The sequence below is a fragment of the Diorhabda sublineata genome, chromosome 10, assembly GCF_026230105.1.
Source record: "Diorhabda sublineata isolate icDioSubl1.1 chromosome 10, icDioSubl1.1, whole genome shotgun sequence".
In the NCBI taxonomy this organism is placed as follows: Eukaryota; Metazoa; Arthropoda; class Insecta; order Coleoptera; family Chrysomelidae; genus Diorhabda; species Diorhabda sublineata.
Genome location: NC_079483.1, coordinates 17,623,972 through 17,651,689, shown reverse-complemented (window position 1 = coordinate 17,651,689; position 27,718 = coordinate 17,623,972). Strand labels below are relative to the sequence as shown.

At 32.7% G+C, this 27,718-nt stretch overlaps 1 protein-coding gene across 1 annotated transcript in view; it reads right to left on the bottom strand.

Moving 5' to 3' along the window:
* Positions 1-27,718, bottom strand: part of LOC130449772 (follicle-stimulating hormone receptor) — an 88,110-nt gene that overhangs the window by 16,933 nt on the left and 43,459 nt on the right. The window contains exons 3-4 of the mRNA XM_056787770.1: positions 19,369-19,440; positions 136-207 (exon numbers count right to left, since the gene is read on the bottom strand). Of these exons, the coding sequence (XP_056643748.1) occupies positions 136-207; positions 19,369-19,440 (144 nt within the window). The remainder of the gene's footprint in view (positions 1-135; positions 208-19,368; positions 19,441-27,718) is intronic.

Below are 27,718 nucleotides of genomic sequence, written 5' to 3'. Positions count from 1 at the left end.
TTCTGGTCAACTTAGAAGCCTTTCCGTACCAAGATCAAGATTTAATCGGTTTGAGGCGGTTCGAAACATAGATATTAGTTATTGTGATTAAAACTCAACTGGAAATTAATTTATTAATAGAAATTTTTCACTTACAATACTCGTAATGAAGTTACGTTGGTGAAGGCATCTTCGGCTATATACGTAATTTGGTTGCGTTTCATTAACCTACAACAAAAAATTTATTTACATCAATCGAACAATTTAATGAATCCATTCAAAAATGGCCGCCGTGGGGTAAACAAATGCTTAGTGTAGATAAGCGGTAAATATAGTGTGAAAGATTCTGTACCAAAGCCATTTTAATCTAACGAAATTCCACCTAAAGCTGTAAGTTTGTCTTTGTACCTTTCAGATTCCTCTGGTTTATCACTTTGCAACATTAAAAAGTATTTGAAAAACTCAACAGTGAAAATTAATTTCCGAACAAAAAACTCAAAAATATGCAGTTTCAGCTGTATTAGTTCACTGAAATAGATCTAAAAAGTAACTTCATAACATCACTAAACCAAAAACTCTGGCTACAAAAAACAATGAAAAGCCAATACAGATACAAAGGAGAAAGTCGATTGTTTACCCCACGGCCGTCATTTTGACATAGATCGGTTGTTTTCTTAGATTTCTTAATTGGAAGTGTCATTCACGTCAAAGATATTTTTCATAGATACTTGTGCAAATATATGAAATAATATGAATTATAGCTATTTCTGTTTAGGATTGTCCTTATTAGTTCTAAACTAAGTTATTGGAATTATATAATAATATATATAACAGTTTGTTACGGATACATTATAAACATATGAATAAGAAAGGGATCTTCATATTCCTTGTATATAGAGCTACCAACTCTAAAAAAATATCCAAGATGAGAAGCGTGAAAAATCAAGTCTGATATATATAAAAATCTCTCTATTTACCTTTTCTGAACTTGTATAAGAGCTCTAAAAATACGGATATGATGAATTTCAATTGATTTCTTCGTCATAATCAATTCCTTCATATACCATTATATAATATAATGTTATTTCCAAAAAATTGTTTCAAACATTTCCACTCCAACAAAATTTGGACTCCCTATGTTTAATTCGTGTTAATAAAACTGGAAATACATCGTTTCCACAGATTGCTTTTACCAAATAACAGCTGGGAAACAGTAGACTAGTTCAACTTTATATTCAAATATATTGGGTCAGTGTTATAGTTGGCCCAAGAGGTTCTAACGTATCGTTCAGAGATGAACTGAGCTCAAACGACTGAGGTTCTTCTTCGTAAAATTTTAGCCGGTTTTTCGTGAACACACACACTCATTCATACGTACACACATATAAACACCACTATACAAATATATTTTCGGGACTGAAAAGAGGTTCACCCCTAACTGACCGATACCTGGCCCAGGAAATTCCAAGTACCCTTTCTTAAAATAATGACTAATTAAGAAATGGAATTTCCGATAGGAATATTTGATTTCATGTCTTCAATTGTCTGAAATTTCTTTCCACCAAGACTTTTTAGGAAGTTTGGAAATGGAAAGTAATCTGAGAGAGCCAGATCAGGTAGATATGATGGATGTTCGTCATATAAACAGACAAGGAACTCAGCATAATAATTCGAGGATAAATATTAGTTTGAAATTTCATAGATTGAAAGTTGCCGGAATAAAAAGTCATTCACTAGCGTTGGTACAATTCTTCTTAAGAAACGATGTTTTGAGTCCCACTCTGTTTGTATCTCTATCATGATTTACAACTTCATCTGAATAGAAACAATTTACCGAGAGAAAATGATCAAATTTATGTTACCGTTTTCTGGAGTTTCCGATTTTAAATCAACATAGAATTTGAGAATTGATTGTTTCTATAAAATTTTGATGTAAAGAAGTTGACATCGTATCGGTTTATTGTTAAGATCCCAACAATACGAAGCGATGTTCTATATCTCATACAAGATCGAATAAATAGGAAAAAACTGAGTAAACAAATTTGCTAAACCGATCATAGATGTTACTTTGATATCGAACGGGATCAAATAGTTTATTAAAGAAAACATGAGATAGCTAGAACAAACAATATTTATAATTAAAAACTATCGGTGACAATGAATATATATATATAGCTTTATTTCAAATAATCGTGCTTTTCACTACATTCTCCCTTAATTTCCATCTCCACAACGTATGACTAAATCTTCTATGGCACTATGAAAATATGATACAGTCAAAATAATCGTAGACCTTTTAGTTTCAGATTTGCTAACTAAACGGGTCCAGATCAGGGCTATATTGTGGGTGTTCAATCTCTGTCAAACAATATACGTAAAGAGTAGCCTTGGAAAGCGAAGAACTGTGGACTGGAGCGTTGTAATGAAGCAAGCGTACACCTCGGTTGATTTTGCCGCATCTCTTTCGATAATTTTTTGACACAACTCGCACTATACATTATAGAGCAAAATAAACTAGATCAAGGTCATATAAAATGATTGCAAGATTACGATATCCAAATATTGTGGTATTATTATGGAATAATGCAGCGCAGAAGTTTCGTTTGCTTGATTGTTTTTTATAAACCTGCAACGTTACTTGTTTCTATCAGATTCCTTTTTTATTTCTCAATTAAGACCGTTTCGCTAACAATTGATTTTTGTAGCACTATACATAACCTATAAATATATTTATTTCATAAAACAAAAACAAACAAAATGTTTTTCTATTTACTGTAAAGCCTCAATTGTCCACACGATGGTTTTCCATTCTTTCCTATTCACAGCGTTATATCAAATTGCCAATGTGAATATTTTTTGGGCCTTCTTGTTCGCACTCTTTTTATCTATTGGTTATTTTTGTAACCTTAATTAAGGCGTTTCATTTTTCGTAGTTTCTCAACAACTTTTTTCTTCAATAAACATACTAGGTTATGAATTAATAAAGTTTCTTCAATTCTTTATGCTTTTCCCTCCGTAGATTCTATTTGTTATTTTTCTTTCCTATCTTCTTCAACCCTTATCTATACTTTTTCCCATTGGTATATTTTTCCTTCCTCTGTTTGACGTGTCTTCATCTACCTTCCTAATTAGCCATGTTTCAATTTTATATGTTATCTTCTTTAGCTTTCATTAATACTATCTTCAGTATATTCTTTTTGGTACCGTTTCACATGGATTCGTTTTTGACTTCTTATACGAGTTTTTTTCTTCAGTAGATTTTTATTGCTACCATCCTTTCTCCTCTGTTTGACATGTCTTCGTCTGTTTCTTTGATATCTATGTTTCTTATGTATATGTTTTCTTCTTTACACTCATATATACTTTTTTCCATAGATTTCTCTTGTTGTTTTCCATCTATCTTTATCTGCTTTCATTAATGTACATGTTTAATGAGAATAGACTATTTTCTTCAGCTCTCACTTCTACTTACTCCTTCGCTATTGCTATTAGTATCTCTTTTCTTATCTATTTGACATAAATTGATTCGACTTCTTCAAAATCTATTCTCATGTTAACTTCTTCAACCTCATGTGTGCAGCAAACCGCATCCAATTACTTCAAAAATTGTATAAATTATAAAAAATTTTCTCCATGAAAGCTGTTAATAAAATAGATTATTAAACATTTTTTTAATGGAGTGACCTTTTTCTTATTGCATCTCCCGATCCTCCTGAACATTATTTACCAAAATTATTGAAGATGTCATACGGCTAAAGACTATTTTTGGTAAGAGACGACTTTAAACAGGACGCGAAATCGACATATTGTTGTTATTGCACTGATCGGAAACCACGTCAAAATAAAAGAAATATATACTGTCTGTGGAAACACTCGAAATTATTTTTTCTAAGCTACAAAATGAAATCATGCCAGAGCAATAACAAATAAAATAGGACGCCAAGAACGGTTGTGATTTTTGATGATTTTCAACAAGCAATTTCCAACTTCGTTAGGTGGTACTGCATCTATGAAATTTCTTATTTTGTACCAATTCCTCCACCCATTGTCATGAAGCTTTCTGTGACTGTAAACACATCAGTTTAGCCGTAACTTTCTTCCGCATCAGAGTTGTTTTTATTCACCAAAAAACTGTTGAATGTACTTAGTGTAATTTATTGAAAGAAATAAACTCTACCACTACACCAACCATTGGTTTAACTTTGTCAGATAAAATTATTCCTGCCCGGATCGTAATAATAAAAAAATTAAACACCTGAATAGATTTGCACCAAATGGCTTGGTTCTTTCCTTTTTTTTTTCTTTCAGAAACCACGAAAGCTATCGGGAGTTTTTGTCATGTTTTTCCAGTGGACATTCACCGGGCAGTGTCCAGTATGAAAAGACTTTTTGGGTTAAGTTAATGTAATAAGAATAAAATTTCTTCGATTCGTTCTTATTCCGTTTTGCTTTTCCTGATGGGTTTTGGAGCACACTATAAAATATTGGATTGCAAACCGACAGAAGTGTCACAAGTATTGAGACGGGTACACAGCCTCACGTTATCTAACAGTGTTTGTCATAGTTTAATGCAATGGGAACCATAAAAGTTAGTGCGTGGCTCCATCTATTATTTGGTAACCGTTGAACTATTATCCTAAATATTTCTGAGAGAGGAAGGTAGATGTAACTAGACATAAAAAGCTCTACAATGTTTTGGAATATCGCAAAACTTGTAAAAGGCAGTTAAGTTAAGTTAAGTTAAAAAGCTCACAGTTAAATTAGTTAGAGAAATATTAAATATACGAGGGGTACGAAACAGCTCATTGCAGGCGATACAAAATGAAATATAAAGTGAAGTGGTACACTCAAGTAGTAATTAGTGTAGTAATTAAGGTTAGTATACAAAGAATTTATCAAAACATAGGAATCTGAGTTATTCACAAAATGTCAATAGATGAATTTTATGGGTGCAAAGATCATTATATTTGTAGTAAAATTTGATATATTTTTCTATTAACTTTTACAAATTGAATCAAAAATTTTACGAAACAGGAACTATTGGAGGTATAGATCAAAAATAAATACAATTAAAATACAAATGTGAAACTTATATTTATTCTAGAGCATTCGTTTATCGTACAATCAGTATGAGATTACAGAATGTATCTAAAAACAAAACTTAAATAAATTGCACAATATTATGCGGGCTGAAAATGTAAGATGGCGCTACTAGTATTAAATTCATTGATTGTTCTTTAGCTTTGATCATTAAAAGACACGTTATAAATTGTACAGCATTTTGGAGTGAAGGAAGTTTAGTTTCCAAAAATGAATAAAAACGTATTTTGCGTGTTGATAAAGCATCACTTTTGGGCAAAAAAACATTGAAACCAAAGCTCGGCTTGATAATCATTATTCAGACTTTGCTTCAGGAAAATTAACCATTGAGGTGTGTTGTTTGCCGTGTTTGAAGGAGGCACCAAGGACGATGCACGCAGAGGACGACTCAAAGTGACTGTCTCTGATGAAAACATCGAATCAGTTCCCGAAATGATTTCACAGAAGCTGATTGAGATAGCGGAAACGTGATGGAAGTATTGGAAGTATTGGAAGTATCGTTAATGAATATTTAGATATGCGAAAACTCTCTTTAAAGTAGGTTTCGCGCAAGCTTACAATCGACTAAAAACAACGACGGATTGATGATTCTGAGTAGCCTTTGGAGCTATTCAATGTTAATAAACAATAATCAGTTCACACCAGAGTCCAATTGTCAGTCGGCGAAGTGGATTCCAAAGCGTGGACAGGTTGGGAAAGTTATGGCATCAGTATTTTGAGTTGAGCATGGTATAATAAACATTTAAAAGGGATAAATCATATACAGCCAATATAACATAGCCTTTAAAGGATCGAATCATCAAGACAATCAATAAAAAATTGCATGAATTAGACTTCAAATTGTTCACTCATTCACAGTATTCTTCATATCTAGCCCCCAGAGATTTTTCTCAAATTTGTAGAGGACAATCGCTGGACAGAAATTTTGCACTTATGAAGATGTAATGGTCGAAATTAAGCCTATTTTGAGGCTTAACACCAATTGTACTATACGATAAAAAGAAAAGGTTTCTTTATTGCTACCTTAAAAAATTTTCAGCCCAGTTGTAATTTGATAAATAGTATAGATACATTATAAATCAATTGTTAATATAACAATTTTTTTATAATAATTTTTTTTTCAATGTTAATAAAGGGTTTTCCAATAAGAGGTGTTATTTTGAACAGCCCGCTATTTCGGTAAATGTCACTTTCGAAGCTGTCATTTTTTGACATTTGACAAGTAGAAACTACGCCATTAATGAAAATGGAACGATACACGCATCAACAACGCATTGAAATTGTTAAAATTAGCTACAAAAATGGTGAAAGTTTGGCAGAGACGGTTCGTAAAACTAAAACATTTTTGGGTCGACGTGAAGCACCTTCTCGGACCGCAATACAGAAATTGGTGGAAAAATTTGAGCTGTTGGGACAAGTTAGTGATTTGAAGAATGAAACCCGTGCACGTTGCTCAAGAAAAACTGAGAATATTGCTGCTGTAGCCCAAAGTGGTGAAGAGAACCCAGGATTGTCCATTCCTCGTCGTTCTTTGGAATTAGCCATTCCACAAACGTCATTACACCGTATTTTGCATAAAGACTTGGGTCTTAAGGCCTATAAAGTTCAGTGAACACAAGAACTCAAGCCGGCCGATCATAAACAACGTCGAGTCTTTGCTGATTGGGTCCTTGAAATGCATGAAAATGATTCGGAATTTCATCGAAAAATCATCTTAACTGATTAGGCCCATTTCCACCTTGGTGGTTACGTCAATAAACAAAATTGTCGAATCTGGGCCTCGGAAAACCCAAGAGTTATTGTTGAAAATCCTCTCCATCCTCAACGCGTGACTGTTTGGTGCGGTTTATGGTCTGGCGGTGTCATTGGACCTTACTTTTTCGAAAATGAGGCTGGAGCAACAGTTACGGTGAATGGATTGCGCTATCGAGAGATGATTAATGATTTTTTATGGCCGTAATTGGATGGTATTGATTTGGACAACGTTTACTTTCAACAAGACGGCGCTACGTCGCACACAAGCAACGAAACCATCGATCTTTTACGGGAAAAATTTCCGGACCGTTTTATCTCTCGAAGAGGTGATCACAATTGGCCACCCTGAAAGATAAGGTCTACGCCAACAGTCCAGAATCGAATCAAGACCTCAAAGATGGAATTCGTGAGGCTATCGAGGACATAGGGCAGCCGCTTTGCAATTTGGTTGCGGAAAATTTCATGAAAAGGATATGGTCCTGTAAGCGCAGTCGTGGCGGCCATTTGGCTGATGTTGTGTTCCATTATTAACGGCATACCTTCCTCTTTATAATGAAATAAACATCCGATTATTTATCTCAAAAAATGGCATTTTTCTTTGAATATCAAAATAACACCTCTTATTGGAAAACCCGCTAGTATTGTTACTTATAGAAAAATATAAGTAAAGATTTCAACTGCATAAATAGTGCTAAATTCAACTAAAATAATGTTCAAATGAAATTTTAAGACTCTAATATACTTTTATTTATCATTATTAGTTAGTGTAGTGGTAAAGAACATTTAATGAAAGTGAATTTTTAAACATTCTTTTCATTCGATACGTCAGTTGAATAAATTAAAATTTTTTTCAGTGTTGAGAATCTATTGAAACAATTAATCAGATTTACGTTAGATATTTGTAATTTCTCAACAAAAACATAAACAGTATTATAAAAAAAGATATATAATTGATAGACAAACAGAAAGACTTGGTAAGTAGTTATCTAATAATTCCAGTTAATACGAGGTCTGGCTATTAAATAACGAGACTGCGCACCTAGAGGGCACCCTAGACGGGTGGGATAAAAAACAAGTAGTGCGTTGGGTGTCTAGATATCTTGTCTATGCACGTTGTAGCAGTTTGAAACGAAACTGTGCTGAAAACCATGTGTGGCGAAAACCAGAAGCAACGTATCAATCTTACTAATCTCGTTAAATTGAAAAAACTCCGACTAACTGCTATAAATTGTTGCAATAGGCCTATAGGGTCAATTCTCTATCTCACGCACGTGTTTTTGAGTGATGTAAGCGCTTTAGTGAGTACCGAGAAAGCACTGAAGATGACCAGCGCCCAGAAACTCCAGAAACAGAGACCAAAATCAACCAAATTATGCGTGCAGATCGTCGAATGATCATACGGATTTTTACCGAGGCTGTAAACTGTTACAAAAATTTTACGCGAGGAATTACACATGACAAAAGTCTGTGCGAAGTTGGTGCCAAAAAATCTGACTCTGACTGAAAGCTTAGAAGAATATTTGCTTTGAAAGGGATCCGATTTAAGTCGGTGGAAGCGGTAAAGCAAAAAACGGCAGAGCTCCTAAAGGCACTCACCATAGAAGACTTCCAGCACTGCTTCGATCAATGGTAAAAACGTATAGAAGAGTGTGAGACGACGGGAGGGGAGTATATTGAAGGAGAGCATTCGAATAATTTTTTTTTCGTAACCAGTCTCCTTATTTAGCTACACGTCGTATAGAATTTGAATGATGCATAAAGGATTATTTTTGTAGTCTGAAATCTAAAACAACAAAAAAAAGCTATAAATAAAGTGTTACATGGGACAAACTCTGCAATAGTTACAAAATGGATTGAAAGATCATTAATACCATAATTAAATAAAACTGTTTCTGAATGGTTGAAGCAGTACTTATTTTGATATTATTGTAGCAAGTGATCTATTTATTTATATACAAGGGTTATTAAAATGGGATAAAGGCCAAAATTAAGCACCGCATATATTTTATGATGTATGACAGTTCAAAATAATAGACCAATTTAGGTTTTAATCAAAAGAAAAATCTAAGAACTGAGAATTCAAAGAAGTTGTTATTGTTGAATAGTTTGGAAAACCGAAACACAATAAAGAAGACAGGAAAAAGTTAACACGTAGAAAGTGAGCTAGTAGAAAGCTGAATTACTAACTCAAAACTATGATGAATAACCTTTAGGAGAAGACTAATAGAGAAAAGAATGGTTTAATCTATATTGTGGTGTTTTGTAGACACGTGGTTGGGTGTTTTAGACACTACAATATGTCATTTCTCAGGGTGATGAAAAAGGCGTCATTTCTTATCCCATCTTCGTCGCCAAATGTTATGTTTTACATTATTATTGCGTTTCCTGTAAGTAACCATGAAAATAAAAGTATAAAAGCCGTTCCATTGCTCAAATAAAACATCGCAATTCCGTCTTTCTAATCAAATTATATCCGTACTACTTCAATTTTCTCGTCCACTTCTTTTTTCAACAATTGTTGAATTTGTTCCAAGGTTTTACCCCTAGTTTCAGGCACCAACCACATAGTCATGAAAGCCGAAATTATATTAGAAACAGCGAAAAGTAGAAAAGGTCCACATAAACCTATAACAGATTGTAAAGCGTGCAATACATTGTTCGTAACGAATATCATCAATCCAAAATCTATCATCAGTACGGTCATAGCTTTAGATTTGACGCTGGTAGAAAATAATTCTCCCAACATCAAAGTTGGTATAACTGCCATACCGAACGAATTAAAAATTTGATAAGAAATCATCGCAACGATAGGTATCCAATTCAAAAATCCCAAATCAACATCAGACACGTATTTTTCTATAAAGAAATATACAGATAGAACTAATAACGGTATGGATGCTAAAGAAAGCGATAATATGTAGCATAATCTCCTACCAAGTCTTTCTACAACGAAAACAATTACTAATATATTTAATATAAGACAAAGTCCTAAATAAATCATTGACGAGACTTGAGGACTAACTCCACCTTTAGATTTCTCGAATATAAATTCAATATTCATGATGAAAACAGTAGTTCCTCCTAGTTGTTGAGAAGATCTTAGAAATATAGCGGAAATTAAAGCTTTTCGATTACTTTTTATCGTGAATAGATCTTTCCAAGTACCAGCTTCAGACATTTGACGTTTAACATCCATTCGTAATTTCTGAAAATCATCTTCTACATCTAGCTTCCTATTCAAAAATGCCAAAGCTCGTTTCGCTTCTTCGTCGCAATCTTGCATTATTAGATAATAAGGAGATTCGGGCATAAACCAGAATAAAACGAAAAATAATATACTTATTGGCATACATGCGTAAGAGGCTTGTTTAACGTTTAAAAAATAACCCATAGCTTGTATCACAAATTCGCCTAAATACATAGACGATACTAAACAGTTTCCCCAAGTTCCTCTAACTTTCGGTGACGCTACTTCTCCTATATACATCGGCAACGCCGCGAATAAGCAACCGTCCCCTATACCGGCACAACATCTGGAAGCGTAGAATACATAAACATTTTTCGCTACGGCAGCTAGAATCCAGGAGCATAAATGCGGAACCGTTATAAGCAACAAGGTCCTTTTCCTTCCTATTTTATCACATAGTATTGAAAATATCACGCAGGTTAGAACCATGGCTGTTGGTTGGATAATCGTGAAATAAGAAGCATCTTTTTCTGATATGTTATAACTCACTTTGTCGTTCGTGATTTTTATGAGAAACGGAGATGACCACGATGTTAATAATCCAGCGACGAAAGCTGCCATACTAGCTGGAAAAAAAATTCAATAACAATCTTTATAATATATATTTCTAGGAAAACATAAGTATTACGAGTTTTTATATCAGTTTTCACCCTTGATTTTGAATAACGAAAATTCCATACAAAAATGGAATAAGAAGTAAGTTTCTGTTTCTCTTTTTAAGCAAAATATCTCGAGATTTTCGAAATTTGAAATTGAAGGAAAAATGAGCTATGATAAACAGTAAAAACTTGCAAAAATTTATGTTAATTTAGATTTGATTACGATATCAATAATTTAGGATACAGATATTTGGGCTTTAGCTTGACGAAAGTTGAACTGAAAGATGATAACGAGCCTCATCACTGAAAGAATTACGAAAAACCCTCTGCATAAATTATTCCAAACTACAAGTAGTTCAAAGTAAATTGATAAAACTAGCTATGCTCCAGTAGAAGTAATCATGTGCTAAACGAGAGCTAATACCATGCCTCTTGTTAATGTAAACAAATCCGTATAGCCGTATATTTCATTTTCTTCAGTTTTTTAAGTAGCTGCCAAACTCGGAGGAATTGATATAGAATCCAATCCAAAACAAGCTAAATCCGGATGGTAGATCAAGAGATTTCTAATCAAGTCTAATCTCGGTTTCCTAAAGTAAAACTCGAACGGAAATTATCGAAAACTTATCACAGTTATATCGATGCTTCTAGAATTATTATCGTAGACTTTGTTTGAAGTATCCCTTCAAACAATCAAAAATAGACTACTAGAGGACGGTGGACCTCTTCTGGAAATCAGTCTACCTGGAAAGAAGTGATTCATAAACTACCATGAAGTTATTCATTGAGTGACTGGTAGTTCCGTCTTGTTGAAATAAAGTCCTGGAATTTTTGAAGTTTCAAGTTCTTGAATCAACATAACGTTCGGTATTAGCAGTGATAGTTTTAGTTCCGCACATTTTCGAAAAAAAAAATGATTTCTGACCGAGATCGCAGCTCATACTGTAACTAGGACTTTGCAGTGATTTCTGGTGCTTGAATTTGGATTTATTTCTGTTTCAGTAACGACACTTTCGATAGAAAAAAAAAATCGATGATACATTTCATTAACAAATGCGAGACTTTCTCAAAAGTCACATTATTTCAATTCTTATGTTTCTTCGTTGCGATTTCTTGCGGGTACACCATCTTGGATCTTCTTGTATAGGCTGCATAAGATTATGATCAGTGTTTTCGGTCCTAGATGTTCTTAGAGGACCTTTCTGTTGTTCTTTAAACGTTGAACATATTTTGATGAAATTAGCACTCGGAGCTTCACTAATTTGCACGTTCTGTTTCACCACCGCGTATATAAAAAAATGAACGAAATTTAAAAAACAATTACGTCGAATTCCTAAACAAATTGACATTTTAATCTATAATTTAGAATTTGATACAAAACCTTTCGATTTAATAGAAAAAATTTACTATGGAAATAAAACATGATCATGGGTATAAAAACATGAAAACCAGACTTTATGGTGCTTCTTTCGGATAAAGATGCTCGAAAATACAAAATATGGATATAAAAAATTATGGACTGCCATTAAAAAGGTCAACGGAAGCGAAATCATAGTAAAGTCATGAATTCAAACAAAGAATTAGGATATAACATGACAACGGACAAGTACAGAGGACGTCTCTTAAATAATTTCGATTTTCGTAGGTGAAAATTCTCAAGTCTCAATTCAAACATGTGCAGTATCTAATTCTTTCAAGAGTATTATTGATTTACTGTTTTTTAATAATTCTTCCTTTGTTTATTGACGACGCAGTGCAACTTTGTAATAAATAGTATGAATTGCGATGAATGTACAAAAGTTTAAAGCAATCTTTCGAATATTGTCAGAAATATTGATTTGATTCATATGAATATTGTGCTGACGTATTAGTCACTTTTTCACAACGTGGCAAAAAAAATTTAGCAAAAAATTTCGAGAAACGTCTGTACTTACAGAAGGCTGCCATAGTTTTCAAAAATAAATGCAACAAGTCCAATCATATATTAAATGCTGATCCAAATATATTAAGATATAACTCATTTATACAAGCAACTGGTAAAAATAACTGCTTGAAAGCACTGTCTTTACCTCCTACTGCAGATACCGCTCTTGGGCATTTCAAAAAAGCATATCTGCAAGTGGAAATATGACATAATGTCACAAGCTTGCTGCAAGTTTGATTACAAAATATTTGTATCATTAAGGTTGTCTTTTTGTATGATTTTGTATGATGTATGATTTTGTATGGGCTATACTTCGCTTTCTTTTTCTATGATTATTTAATAAACAAAGTGAGCATTGGAAATCGATATTATTTATGAGACACGCTCTATATAATCTTCAAGTGGTAGAACTGTTCATTTATCTGAGTTTCTTTATGAATAGTAGCAATGAGATTGGAGGAAAACTAAAAAGAATCATATCGCTGACAACCAGTAGAGTTACCTTGGCCTCAATAGGCCCAATTTAACCAAGTTGTCACTTTATAATCATTTCCATCATTACACATAGATCAGAGCTGATGAAAACCCGCTGACGTTGATATGAAGAATTATTATGTGATAAAATGATTTTTAAAACGTCTTCGAAAGTGTCCGTTTAAAATAATCAAATTTTGATTATATATCGATTTGAAAAAATTATATATTGATGAATGACTCACCTGTTACAATGGCCAGCGCTTGTGGCCACTCGCGCTCTTCTTGTGTCTTGGTGAAAAATTTGAAATTAAACAATATTCCCATCATTTTTGACAGCGTCCACATTTAGATTTTAATTCGATTATCCAACGTTTCCTATTTATTCAAAATCTCATCAAAAGTATCAAATTTAATATTATGTCGTTTATTAATTTCTAATGAAGTCGAGAAAATACGAAAAAACAACAACTGATATCGCACTCAGAAACTAATTGGGTTGCAGTTTCAAAAAAAATTCCCTACCTCTCTTTAGCACGGAGGGGACCGTTGATTATTAATGTCAAAAATCGATTACCGTTACGAATATTTACTAATGTAAATTTGGTTGCCTACATGTTTATCCAGTATTGTAAAATATAAAATGATAAAAATCTGTTAATTCCTTAACTGTAAATATCCAAAAAAACTGAATTAAATTAAAATTTTAAAAATATACTTTCCTCAACGTGTTGGTGTGATATTTCCTTTTAACTTGGAAATATAACACTCATTTTTTCTAAAAAACAAAGTGTTATATCGTTGACTTGTTAAATTTTCTATAATTATGTACCGGTTGTCCCAATTTCTCTTAGCTCTCGATCATATATCAAAAACTGTTTGTAGTACAGTTGCAGAAAAAAATTTATGACAAAAATGACCCCGATAAAAACTTACAAAAAATATAACCTCCTAATCTATATACAGAGAAAGAAAAGAAAACTACGTTGAGAAAAATTTTGTTTTACTTATTATGAAAAAATAAATAATCAAAACCTAATTTTATTACTCCGTATACAGGTTCATCAATTTCTTCCATCCTTCCTATCACTAAAATATATTTTGATAGAATTCATAATTTAAATTTATTATTTTTCATTAATATAAACATTGAAAACATAGTTTTATACTGATTTTTCGAATGTTTTAGGAATCAATTACTTCATATTAATCATTTTTCTAAAATGGAAAATTAGTTTTGAAAGAAAAGTGTCGTACCTTTTTAAAACAGTCATATCAATTACCTTGTAATTAATTTTATTCTTATTATAAGAATTATTTATTACTTTTTAGTTTTTTCCCCATTAATTGCAAGTTTTTAGTATTATTCACCATAATTTATTTGTTGAATCACATTTTTTCGCATTCTAACCATTCTCTTCAATATTTCATGGAATTATGGGACGCCACTACCAAATTTTTCGTGTTAAAGTTCGCGGCTAGGTGTTACTACATAAGTTTACACAAAAGTAAAACGCCAATAACCTAAATAAATGACAAAATAATCAACCTTGCATCTTGTGGACTGTTGATACTAAAATCAGACAATTTCCAATCGAATAATTTTAGATCTCATGATAGACAATCTTAGTCTGCTGAACGAAAATAGTTATCAGTGATGATCTCTATAAGGTCTATAAGACTGAGTTTTTAAATTGGTGTATTATCATCGGCAATTATCATCGAGTGGATTGAAAACTAGTCCAAAGAATCCGTCATATTTTCTCCTGGTTATCCCAGCAAGGATAATGGACGAATTGATGAAATTCACACGCAAAATTTTTAATTCATCTGAGCGTTTACATTGGGTAAAAAATCGATCTATATCCTGGTGAACTTGTGAAAGATAATTGTATGAATTTATTAAATAATTGTATTTTCATCGGTACTTAACAAATGTGCAAAAATTTGAAATAATCTGACGTTTTAAAAAAGAATAAAATCGAGTTCAAAGATTCGACTACATACATATAAGAAAATATAATAAAATATAGTTTGATTGGGGTCCGCTTCTAAGAAACACCCTGTATGTTTGTAGATAATTTTGAAATATGTTATTCATTTGTAAATATTATTTAGTATTGTGATTATTTTTTATATATGTATGAGATTTACATTGAAACACGGGGCTGCCATCACTATAAATTTTTTTATAGATTAGTTTCTAGTATATTTTTTTGATTACGATGTATTATCACTTAAAATTGTAGTTTATCAAAACTTCTCGAAAACTTCATCAAAATTAATTAAACAATATTAATTATACATTATAATATTAAAAAAGAAGACTTACCTATATGAGTGTGTTGGTTAAGAACTTTAATTTTGAAAACCTTTTGCACTTTTCACAATATAATTCAAGTGTATGAACCAATATTTGTTATTAATAAAACAGAAGCATTTCTTTTTAAAAATATTAAGTGGGTAGATCGAGTTACGGGAAAATAGTTAATCGAAGGGTCAGATACACATACTTTATACTGCTCAGACTGGTTCTTAAACCAGTCCGTTGGTAAATATTGTGCAAATGCTGGCTGCTTCTCTAAAATATGCGACGATTCAAGATATCTTATGAAATTTCGTCGTCTTACAAAAACAGTTAGTTTTTATTGCTTCGAACTGTATTTTTTACGTTAGAATTTTGTTTTCGAATAAAAAATCTTTATAGGAAACCGTGTCATACGGAAAATTGTCATATTACCATAATGAAATATTACTCCAAACCCCTAAAGAAAAAGTCCAGAAGAATTAGATCAGATAATAAAATTTGTAAGAGTTGCATCATGTTAAATCCAACGACTCAATCTATACATATATATGAAAAAAACTAAAGAATATTTGAATAGTTATTTATGCAACAAATATGCAATGAGTTTCGAGTATTTACTGATGTCTACGTCGTTATTTACGATTAGGCCGCCTTTAAGTTATTAATAAGTGGAATAAACTGTTGAAGACTTCCACATTTTGGATTTAGTTTCAAAGTAAGTTAGTAACACTCTTTCTGTGACTTTTTAGTTCGCCACTCCATAAAAGAATTATATTCCTTCAAATACTGTTCCCTGAATTTCCTAGGGAGAAGATTTATAGTCACTGCAGTTGCCGATTCAACATCTTCTGGTGTGCAGTTAAAACTTTCTTCACTATTACTCTCCATCACTAATAATAATACTACAGGCCTTTTAATTAGACACAAAACGGATTTTCTTGAAAGGATATCAAGAAAAAAAAGTTAGTTCACCGAAGAAACGATGCAAATTAATAAAAAAAAACGTGAATTCCAATCTTCTAAAATTCTAAGAAGCTCTACTTCAGATGTTTCTTCTCCTTCTCCTACAAACTTTTGTGTACAAATTGTAACAATTTTTTGACAATAAAGCTTCTCTTTCTCTATCCAAGCATGTACTTTAATTCTTCACAAAAAACCCAAATTTGTTTCCATATCGACTATTTCTATTTCTTCGTATTAAAGGATATCAAGTTATCTACCTCAAATTTTATTTCTTCCAAAGTATCTTTTTGAAAATATTTTCTTTTCACAAATAAAACTTCAATACGAGAGTTGTTAATTTTAATTTTGAGACCTTTAAATAAAGAAAAACAAATATTTGTAATTTGATAGGGCTTTATTGTTTTTCAAAATATTCTCCAGTAAGATTAATATCCTTTTGCATGCTTTTGAACCAATTTGTCAAAGCATTTTATACATTCCGATTGGGGTACCTCCAAAACAAGTGATTTGAATGCATCAACCGCTACTTCCGATGTAGAAAAACGTTAACAACGCAGTTTATTTTCATCTGCGGGAATAACAGGAAATCATTGAATGCCACACGGCGGATGACCCATAAATTCGATGTTTTGACTGTTCAAAAACTAATATATAAGAGCTCGAGTTGTCGATGTGGAAATGATTCGTCTTCTGCAATTGGTTCCCTGCTTTTTTCGAACACTTCTGGCAAACGAATATTGGTGTACCATTTAGAATATACCGTTCTTTGTTGTTCTAATGGAACGGTGGCGTCAAGTCCAGTCATTTGCAAACAAAATTCAACCATTTGCTTCGAAGTGCTTCGTGCGCCAACAATTTAAGTCCCGTCTTGAAAGACCCATACCGTTGTTTGTTCTTTATTATCGTGTTCATATGCATATATCCATGATTCGACACCTGTCGCGATCTTTTGAAGCACTGCGATTGAATTTGTTCAGCATTTCTGTGCACAAATCGCCACTGGTTGTCGAACTATGCGGTATCCAACTCGAACAAATCGACGACCTTCCTCGAAATTCATCTCGTAGCGAATTGCAACCACGATTGAATTCGGAAAACCAACGAAACACGATAGCCCGAGATGGTACTTCATAATCAAAAGTTTAAACGTTCCATTTTATGACAAAAATGAATTTTTCAAGTATCTGTAAACAACTTAAATAGCACTTGTATGACAACACGTTGTAGGTACGTTCACCAATAAAAATATTAAACTTTATGACGTCATCGTCAGATTTGACGTATTCACTTCAGTGTTGCCATATCTTAAAACTTAAGTAGCAACCCTGGTAACAGTCTGGTCAGTTTAATGTTTGAATAATTTCGAATATTTTGTATGATTTTTTTTTGTTATCAACCCTCTTATAGGGTGTACGAAAAATCGGGTTTAAGTACCAAGAAATAAGTAAACGAAATCTGTATGTGGTAGTTATCGCTTCACAGATTCATTGTATATTCAAATTCTACAAGGTTCTAAATTTATTGATCTACTAGAGTTGTACTTTTTTCGTTACACACCGTATATTGAATACAATCAATTCAATATTAATTGTTATGATAAATAACAGACACGATGACGCCGCTTTTAAACGTTTCATTCTTCATTTAATCAGTTTGTTATGATTTTAATGGTCTCCTTGAATATCGATTCATATTTGGCATGTAATCAAGTTCAACATATCGTTCAGAGTTCAAATAGTATTATAGTAATCCGCAACCAAATATGTACGTCATAATGAGATACCGTTATCTCTTATTTATACGTTCACTGCTTCAAACATCTGGTGTATCGTACTTGCTAGTGGTTAGGTAAACGTCCTTCAGAATTTGTTTAGTACACTTGAATTTATGACATCAGAGATTTTCTCATTGCGTTTTCCGGTCAAATTAATATATTATAATAGTGGGAAAACAACAGAATATCCAACAGGGACGAGTTTTCGTAGCGAACTTGGATACACCAATACATGTTCCAATATGTAGTACAAAAGTTATCCAAGGTCAAAGTCAAAATATTAGAATTTTCATCGAAAACGGCTAATTTTATGAAAGTTATATAGAATGATGATTTCTTGATGTCGAAAGGGAGTTGAGCAAAACAATCTACAATTGTCCAAAGAAATCCGGACCGCCGAAATTGTCAGAAGAAATGGTTTACTTTGGGCAGCATTTCGAAAGCTTGGTCATATCTTAAAGGACAGAATCTTACCTCACCAAAAAAAGAAATTTGATTAAAAACAACAAATAATGTGATGGAGAGAGTTATAATTGGTCATATTGGAAGACAAGAAAAGAGAAAGAAATATAAAGATCTCAGCATGGCGACCAAGATAGACTAGAATAAAAGTGAGAAGACTCTGGGTACGGAGACTAGCAGATCGACATTGGATTCCGACGACCAAGACAGAATAATCATGAAAACATTTGGAGCGGCCTATGTCCAGGGGAAATGTAAAACGGCTGATGAAAAAGATTAATTATGATATATTATTAAGAACTGAACAACGAAAAGTATCTTATTTGGGACACCTCCTGCGTGGACCGGATATTCAACTTTCAAGCTCATACTGACGGAAAAGATCGATGGAAGGAGAGGACCAGGGTATAAACAGAGACTGGTGTGGCATTCAGGGTGCAGCAACAATTTTTCGTCGTGCAGGAGGAGGGTGCCTTCAGATGGTAGATTACAAGTTTTAGACCTACACGCTGAAAAGTGTATGGTACTTGAAGAAGAAGATTAAGAGCTGAACCTCATATAAATGAAGCTGTAATAGTTTTTTTTGTGATTTACAATAAGTTAGATTCAATTTTTTACTTCTTTTATAAAACAGGCAATCCAGTTTTTTTGGTGCAAGAAAGTTGCACTAAATATTTATTGTTCTAAAATTCAATATTTGCACAGAAAATCTTTGGAGAGAGTATCGATCCTTAGAAATTAAAATCACTGTATTTAAGAAAGTTATTCAATAGATATACTTACAGCACAACCAAATTATCCATCAGAGGAAATGCGTCGGAAGTTAAAGTTGTTATAAAGTTGTTGCCGATGTTTCTGAAAAACGAATAAATCATAAACTTGTCAAGAAAATTTTATTTCGAGATTCAATGTTTCGTATTTGGATAATAACGGGTGGACCAAAAAAAGCGTATTTTACAAACTCTCTTGCGTTTGAACATTATGAGAGGAAGCTGCGCAGGTGGTGAGGATGAGTAGCTCGTTTCTCGGAAATTTAGACGCGATGGATCACTTCTCCGGAGTTTGGGTTACATGACATAAATCAGTGTCCAAGGGAAGGTGTGATTCAATCATGGGTCAGAAGGTTCGAAGCTACTGGTTCGACTTTCGATCAGAAAGCTACGAGACGCCCAAGATCAACAATAACAGAAGTCAGCTAAAGCTTCATTTCACGGTTATCCTGGTCTACCGACTCGCAAGCGATCAATCGAACTTGTGGTATCCAGAACATCTTTGCGTCGCATTTTCACTTAAATGGGCATGTCAATAGACATAATTGCCGTTACTGGGCTGCAAAGAACCCAAAAACATCAAAAGCCTCTGCATTTGCTGAAAGTAATCGGCCATATTAGCGCACGGATTTATCGGACTCTATTTCTCATATCTGTCACTATAAATTCTGAACGATACATAGCCCTGTTGAGGGATTTTTTCTTTCAATCAACAATTTGAAGCCTATAATCGTACGATATGGTTTCAATCAGATGGCGCGACATGTCATACTTCGAATACCTCTTTGGCGGTCGTACACCAGATGTTTGCTGGGAAACTGATATCTCGCCGAGGTGACATTGCATGACCGCCTAGAAGTCCGGACCTAGCACCACCGGATTTTTTATGTGGGGATACCTAAGAGTAGTGTCTACTGCAATAACCCAGCCACGTTTAATCAGTTGAAATAGGTACCAACATCCGAGAAGAAATAGCAGCTATTCCCCGCGCAATGTGCCAGCGAGTTTTGACCAATTTGAGAACTAAATTCGAAGAATGCAGTGCGATGGTGCACACCTGGATGATGTTCTTTTTAAGGAATTAATTTCCCAGATGTATATTTCAAATAAAATTAAGATTTTTTATTATTTTTTTAAATACGCAAAGCTTTCTGGCCCACCCTGTATTTCTTATATCAAATTATGAATTTTTAATAAAAAACAATTCATTTACGTACTGTAGCAAAATCGAAGGAATAATTTGAATTAAGAACAAAAAATTGGAGATTTTGAAACAGAAACGTATATATAATTGATAATGATGTGCTTTTAGTGATAAATATCATTTTCAGTTTGCTATCCATCCAATTAGGCGTATATTTCAGATATAGGACAAGATAACACTTTATCTTAGCGTTTTCGAAGTAATAGAATCCATTTATCGAGGTCTCAGATATCAAAAGTTAATACTTTTACCAATATTTAGATTTGTTATGATTGATAATTGATTTTTAAACTGAATTTATAATTTCATTTTAGGGAAATAATTTTTAAGAAAAAAGAACTTGGCTAAAGAAAAAAAGTTATGCAGAAAAAAAACAAAAATAATTGTCTTTTTTATCAACATTCGAATTGAGAATATTATCTTGATGTACATCATTTCCAGGAATAAATAAATATTCTGGTTAGGTTAGGTTAAGTTAGGTTATGTTCACTTTAGCTTCGATTAGGTTAGGTTTACTTTAATTTAGGTTAGATTATCTCGGAAACATGATATTTTTTTTTTGGAATTACTCATTACCAACATTTTAGAACTCGATAAATAGAAAAACAAGTGTTTATTATGATTCTATTACTTCGCATAAATTAATTTCATTTTTAAAACTGTACAGACCCAGCAATTAGTATTTTCTTATCCGGAAATTTCATATAATAACGTGTACAGAATATGGGGTCATTGTTAAATAGAAAAACTATCATTGTGAAGATTTTTTCTACCGGGAATGTAAAGTTGTACATAAATTGCAGAATATCAAATCGTTAGTTCTATTTTTAAAGTTTGAAAACATACAAAAACGTATTTTATTCTATTATATTGTTGTTTTATCATTAAAAGCACATTCATTAACAAAATCAGCACACATAATTTAACGTCTTTTAGAATATAAGTTGTTCCAATAATAATTTTGCGATCGAATTAGATGAATTTTTCCAAATAATAATTTCGATAACAATATTTCAATGCCAATTGTAAAATGTGTACTGTGAGAAATAATGTAATGTACAAAATAGTGTGTTAGTAATTTGTTGTCTGTGATATGATGCGAAATTAGTTAGTAATTAGAGTAGTGAAGTTAGATTAATAAAATTTCCCAACTGTTGCGCTACACTTTGTTTGAGTAAACAGTTATACTTAGTTTTAACCTTGGAATGAATCGATTGTTTATAAAAAGCTTAATTTGATAAATTTTGGTCCATATAATGCATACATACTACAAAATAATTGATCTCTTTATTTGAATTTATGTATTTAATCCGATTTTATTAGTTTATTTTCAAATTCTAGTAATTTCAATTTAGGAATTTCATTGTCTGAAATGTTTCCGACTTAACCAAGAACAAGAGTTATTGGGAATTGGAACGAAGATAGATTACGAGCGTTTTCGTAGTGGGATTGTGGCAAAATTTAAATTCCTACGATATAGTCCGATGCCTAATTGCCACTCTTGTCTCTCGCTGCAGTTTTTCTGCTTTTCCTCTTTATGTTCTATAATTGTTTATTTCAGGCTCATTCTATTTTTTTCCTATTTAAATATTCCACAGTCTTCCATTTAGTTGTTGTTAATGGTTTGTTCATTCTACATTTTACTCCTAGATATTTTTAGTTCTCATATCTCGCTATAAATTCATTGTTTTCTAGTGGTGTCTCCTCTCCTATAGAAATGTGTGTCTTTTCTTGGTTCATCTGCAGTCCCTATCTCCCGTATTCTTCCTTTAGTTTGCGTGTTATCTCTGTCGTTTATACATAGTACATGATTAAATGCAAATTGGAGGTTATACACCAGGTTTCATCGTCGATTTGGAACCCCATTTCTTTGAATATCGATTTCCAAGTTATCAAAGCTTTTGAAACATATATTGAAAAGTGTTGGAGTGATGCAGCACCCATGCCTCAGGCTTTTGTTGACCGATTTTTACTTTGTATTGACTTGGTATTCTGAAGAGCTCCCCATAATTTTGATATTGATATGCTTATTGTAAATCTATGAACATTGTTTGTACTGGTCTATTTCTCTATGTTTTCTTCTCTACCAATTGCTTTAAAGAGAACACGTAGCCTGTACAGGATCTTCCAGCTCTAAACTCACTCTTTTCTTCTTTCTCGTAATTAGGGTACTTCTCTATCAAATCCCTCATGGCTTATTGCACTGGTTACCGATAATTGTTGACCTTTTTACGTATAGATGTTATGTTAGGTGTTTTGCAGTCTTCAGGTATATTTTTACCATTTATTTATTTTGTAAATACACAAGCTAATGTTTCGAAGTCTTCATTTGTTCATTGTTAATCCCACCTGGAGCCGCGGTTCTCCGGGTTTTCAGTTTTTTAGACACTAAAAAATGTTTTTTGGTTATAATCATTTTTATTTTTCTACATAGTCTTCTTTCATCTCTATACACTTTCTCTAGAGATAGTACCTACCAATTTTGCTTAAACCAAGTCATTAAGTCTGGAAAGTGTCCCTTAGAATTGGCTTTTGATCATCATAAACAAATATCCGTTACCAGCTCAATGCTCAACTGATTCAATGTTTAGAAAAATTCCTCATTTATTTTGGTGATAATTCCTCAACGCGATACGTTCTATCATCTTCAGGTTAAGTTGGAAACTTTTTAAACCAAAGTTATGTATGTAAATATATTGATTTCATTATTTGTAAGTTAAATTTGTTACATACGCAAACATTCTACGAGTGGGTTATGCAATACTTCTTCTAAACCTATGAATTATTGTCCTACGACCTTAACCCAACTTTGAATTGACAAATTGGTGATATTACAACATTAACAAACTTTTCAAAATGGAATATTCCTAGGAAACAGAATATTTTGCAAAAATATCGACAAATAGAGTGTCCCAGACAATTCCCGCTAAATTCGGCTAAATTAAATACCTGATCTAAGATTTCATTTGTTCCAAATTCACTGGTAAATTCGGTGTCAAAGGTACATGAGTATAGGAGGCAGTTACGTATCCGGAAATACAAAAGGAACAAAGATTTTCACTTCTTCTTCTTCTACTTCTGCTATCTATTCTTCTGACCATTTTATCCTGTCTCTGGTGGTATGAATTAATTCTCCTATGGTTCTAATCCTTGTTCAAGTTTTGATATTATGGAACCACGAAATCCTCTTTTTTCCCAAATCCCTGCTTCTCTCTATCTTTCCTTCTATCAAGAGTTGAACCTAATGGTACCTCTCGTTCCGTATCACATGTCCCAGGTATGCTGTTTTCCTGTTATCGTGCTCAGCGTTTCACGTTATCTTCCTATTATCCTCAGAATTTTTTTCGGTCGATCTACAGATGCACGGACCAAAGTTCGTAAAATCGGAGTTCGTAAACACGTTTTTGATTATCAAGAATGACCTCCTTGCTTTTTATTTCCGGCACTTAATCTCTACGTCTGATTACCAGTCTTCACATAAGTTTCCATATAATTAAACTTTGTTATCCTTCTTAACTATAATAAGAAACTCATCTAATTTGCGGATGGAATTTTGTCTTTTTGTTGTTGATATTGACTCAAATAAGTCGACTTTGTATTCCAGGAGCCTTTTATGGTCATTCAAGTTACCTGCTATCAGAACTGTGTCATCTGCATATCGTATATTGTTAATCCATGTGCCATTTACTTTCAAACCAATTATTGGACATTGAAGGCTTCTTGAAAGAAGCTTTTCGAATAAAGGTTAAGCAGGAGTGGGGTCCACTCCCCAATTCCCTACCTAACACCATGTGAATTTTAAAACAAGTTTTAAATACATCGTATTTCTTTCTGGTCTATGTCAAGTATCAGTATTTGAACGAGTTTATGGTGTTGCTTTTTCGTAATTTATAAAATTACATCTTTCTTCTGATCTGAATCAGTACTTGCGTTGGAATACAATAATTTAATTATAAATATCCCTAAATTATATTTTTACACATTAGATAACCTTCTTCTAAAATAGTATCCTTTGTTAATGTTCCTAACACCTTTGGGTTATGTTAAGTTAGGTTATGTTTTAAAATGGCACCTTAACATCTGTCGGAGTTTCCATGTATTGCATTTCAAACTTCTCTGGCCGAATTTACCACACCAAGAAGTCATCTACATACTATCTGAAGGAATTTACAACCGCCCGTGTACATATTTAAGATTTTAGAGCTTTCATTGATTTTAAAAAATCGTTTGAACGCGTAGAACATTGTGAGAATCCGTTGATAATGTAGTTTGTCTTTATATTCGAGTATTTTCCAATTTGTCAATTTAAAATTGATTTCTTCCTAACACCAATTTATCGTTTCTCTTAAAAGCTTGAGTGAATAAGTGATAAACGTACGACTAATTAGAAAAATAGTAAGCAAATTAGACGTATTGTGTATATTAATATGTCATATTAATAAGTCAGATAATAAATTATTTAAAAATCTATCAATATGTGATTAGGTATACAATAGGAAAGTGACAATATGTTATTCAATTGAACACAAAACCATAACCAAAATCATGAATTATTTATAAAAAAAACAAATGAAAATGACATTACCTTGTTTTTGACGTAACTTTTTTTACTTGTAATATTTGTAAAAAAATTATACCCGGCATAAAAAAATTTGTACTCAAAGTTGAAAGTTTCTAATCAAAAACATTTATTGTTAATATATGCTTCATTAAATTTTTTCTGTGACACATCATCGCTTATGGTTATTAAATTTTTCATTTCCTACTATCCTTCTTTTATAATATTGATGGATTTTCGAAAAATAAATTATAGTCCCGCGACACAAATCATATAAAATTTCGAAAGCGCTACTTCAACTATAATGATGATAAAACAGATACACTAGACATCAAAACATCTACCATGCTAAGGTCCTGAGAAGATACTCACAGGACCTCTAGGTGCGCAAGAAGGGCTAGTGCTTCGGTAGGTACGGCGCGCAGTCGATTGCCGTCTAAGCGCAAGCTGCGCAGTGTCAAAGCTACGTTTTGAAAAGTGTCTCTTTCCATTCGCCAGATTTCGTTACTGCCAACTTGCCTGGCACAAATGATAACGGTCATCGCACAAAATTAGAAACAAAGAAAACATAATGTTTAATGAAATGAAAATGCATATACGAGGTGTGATTAAAAAATACAGATCAATTGAAAACCGTTAAAGCTTGTTAATTTGCTATTATAACCGTTGTTGTAATTATTGTTCTTCTAATGTGGAGAAAGGTGACAAAAGAAAAAAAATTACAAGTGGTATAAGGTATTTAAAAAATGAAATGAGTCAATAAAGAACCATAAATATTCGGATGGTGTTTTGAAATCAAAAACCGATACTAGAAACGAAACGATACGCCAAAAAGGAGACCTGGAAGATTGGGCTTTTTATCTGTTATGACTTAAAATATACGTTTAAGTCACCAGTTTAAGTAGAAGAAATAATTTGTTAGAAAATAGGCGTTGTTACATCATTTTTAGTATTGAGAAAACGACAGTGATACTTAATAATGAATTTAGATTTTGTTTTCAATAAAATAATTCTTTGATCACACCTCGTATGTATGTATGAACAGCTGTAAGAAAGAAGAAGAAAGAAAACATCATATTTTTCAAGAGAAATAGTGTGAAAGTATTAATAAAATCATTAGTTTTCTTGAATGTTTGAGATAAATGAATAAAAAGTTTTTTCAGTTTTTCTTTCTTCTTCTTGTTATGAAAACAATTATGATTTCATGGTATTTCAGAAATAACCAATCTATGTACAAATCTTAATCATTTTTGGATTGCTGATCGCACTCAAAAACCGAAATTATTCAGGGATTTGCTTTTTGTTTGATTATAATTGAAAACCATAATTTTCCCGACAAATCCCAATAGGTATAGCGATATTTGTCAGTAACAACATATTTCTTTAAGCAGGAAATGTTTTTTTCCGTCAATATTTAAACCTACTTACTTTTCAACATTAAATGGAAACAAAATTTTCGACATAATTGTATTCCAAAGGTCCTATCTTGTTATGGAATTTTTTCTATGAAATTCAAGTTATTTCCATTTTTTACGAAATACTATGAGAAAATCTGTCATATATACCAAATACTTACACAAAGTTCGTGTAAAGATTGAGATCTACACTACCGGTCAAAAGTTTTTACCCACCCTATAGTTTGCGTGGTACACAACAAATAAAAACAATACGATCGATTTTGAGACAATTCTTTTTGACTTTCCTATCCAATTTATCCCACAACAATTCAATCGGGTTAAAATCAGGCGACTGTGAGGGCCGAATCATTATCTTCAGTACGTTCTTCCTTTCCTATTCTTTCAAATACTCTTTGCACAGCTTCAAGAAATGCTTGGGATAGTTGTCATGCAGAAATGTTACAATGTTCTTTAGTCCGCTGTAACCTCTCAATTTTATTTTAATGCCTTTTAAGAAGTTTCTTCTTTGCCACCCTTCCAAAAAGGGTAGGTTCTCTCAATAACCTTTTTGCTGTAGAAGTACTGAAAGGTTCATTGATCTGAGCTACTATTCCTGAGCTAGTGACTCGTAGATCATGTTTACTGATCAATACGATACGTTTAACTTCAGTAGTTGTGGTTTTTCGAAGCCACTATGAACAATTTCTGTCATCAAAGCTCCTGGTGTCTACCAGTCCACGTTCCTTCGAAGTATTTTAAATCCACGGCATTCGTACGGTTATTTTTGCTTATACTATGACTGATAGTTCCTTGGTCTTACCCATTTGGAACCTTACAAGTCTGAATTTGCGAGTACAAGAACTTTACAAAAATATGTCTTGGTTCAGAAAGTATAAATCACAGCACTTAATTGCTTCTTGAAGGGCTAACTGGGACTAAACTACAATCATAAACGCCAAAGACATAACTCAAAGCTGATGTATAATAAATAAATCAGACGATACTTGCAAGCTTTAACTTCTCACCAACAAAATTTGAAGATGCGCTCATATACAGTGATCGAGTTATGTTTTGAAATTTAATGAATGAATTATGGGATGAGCAAAAGTTTTTGACCGGTTGTGTACATCGGTGGAGAGAAGAAACAGAACGCGAGCTGATCGAAAAATTGAATGTTTTGGAACTAATATTGAAAAAAAGCATC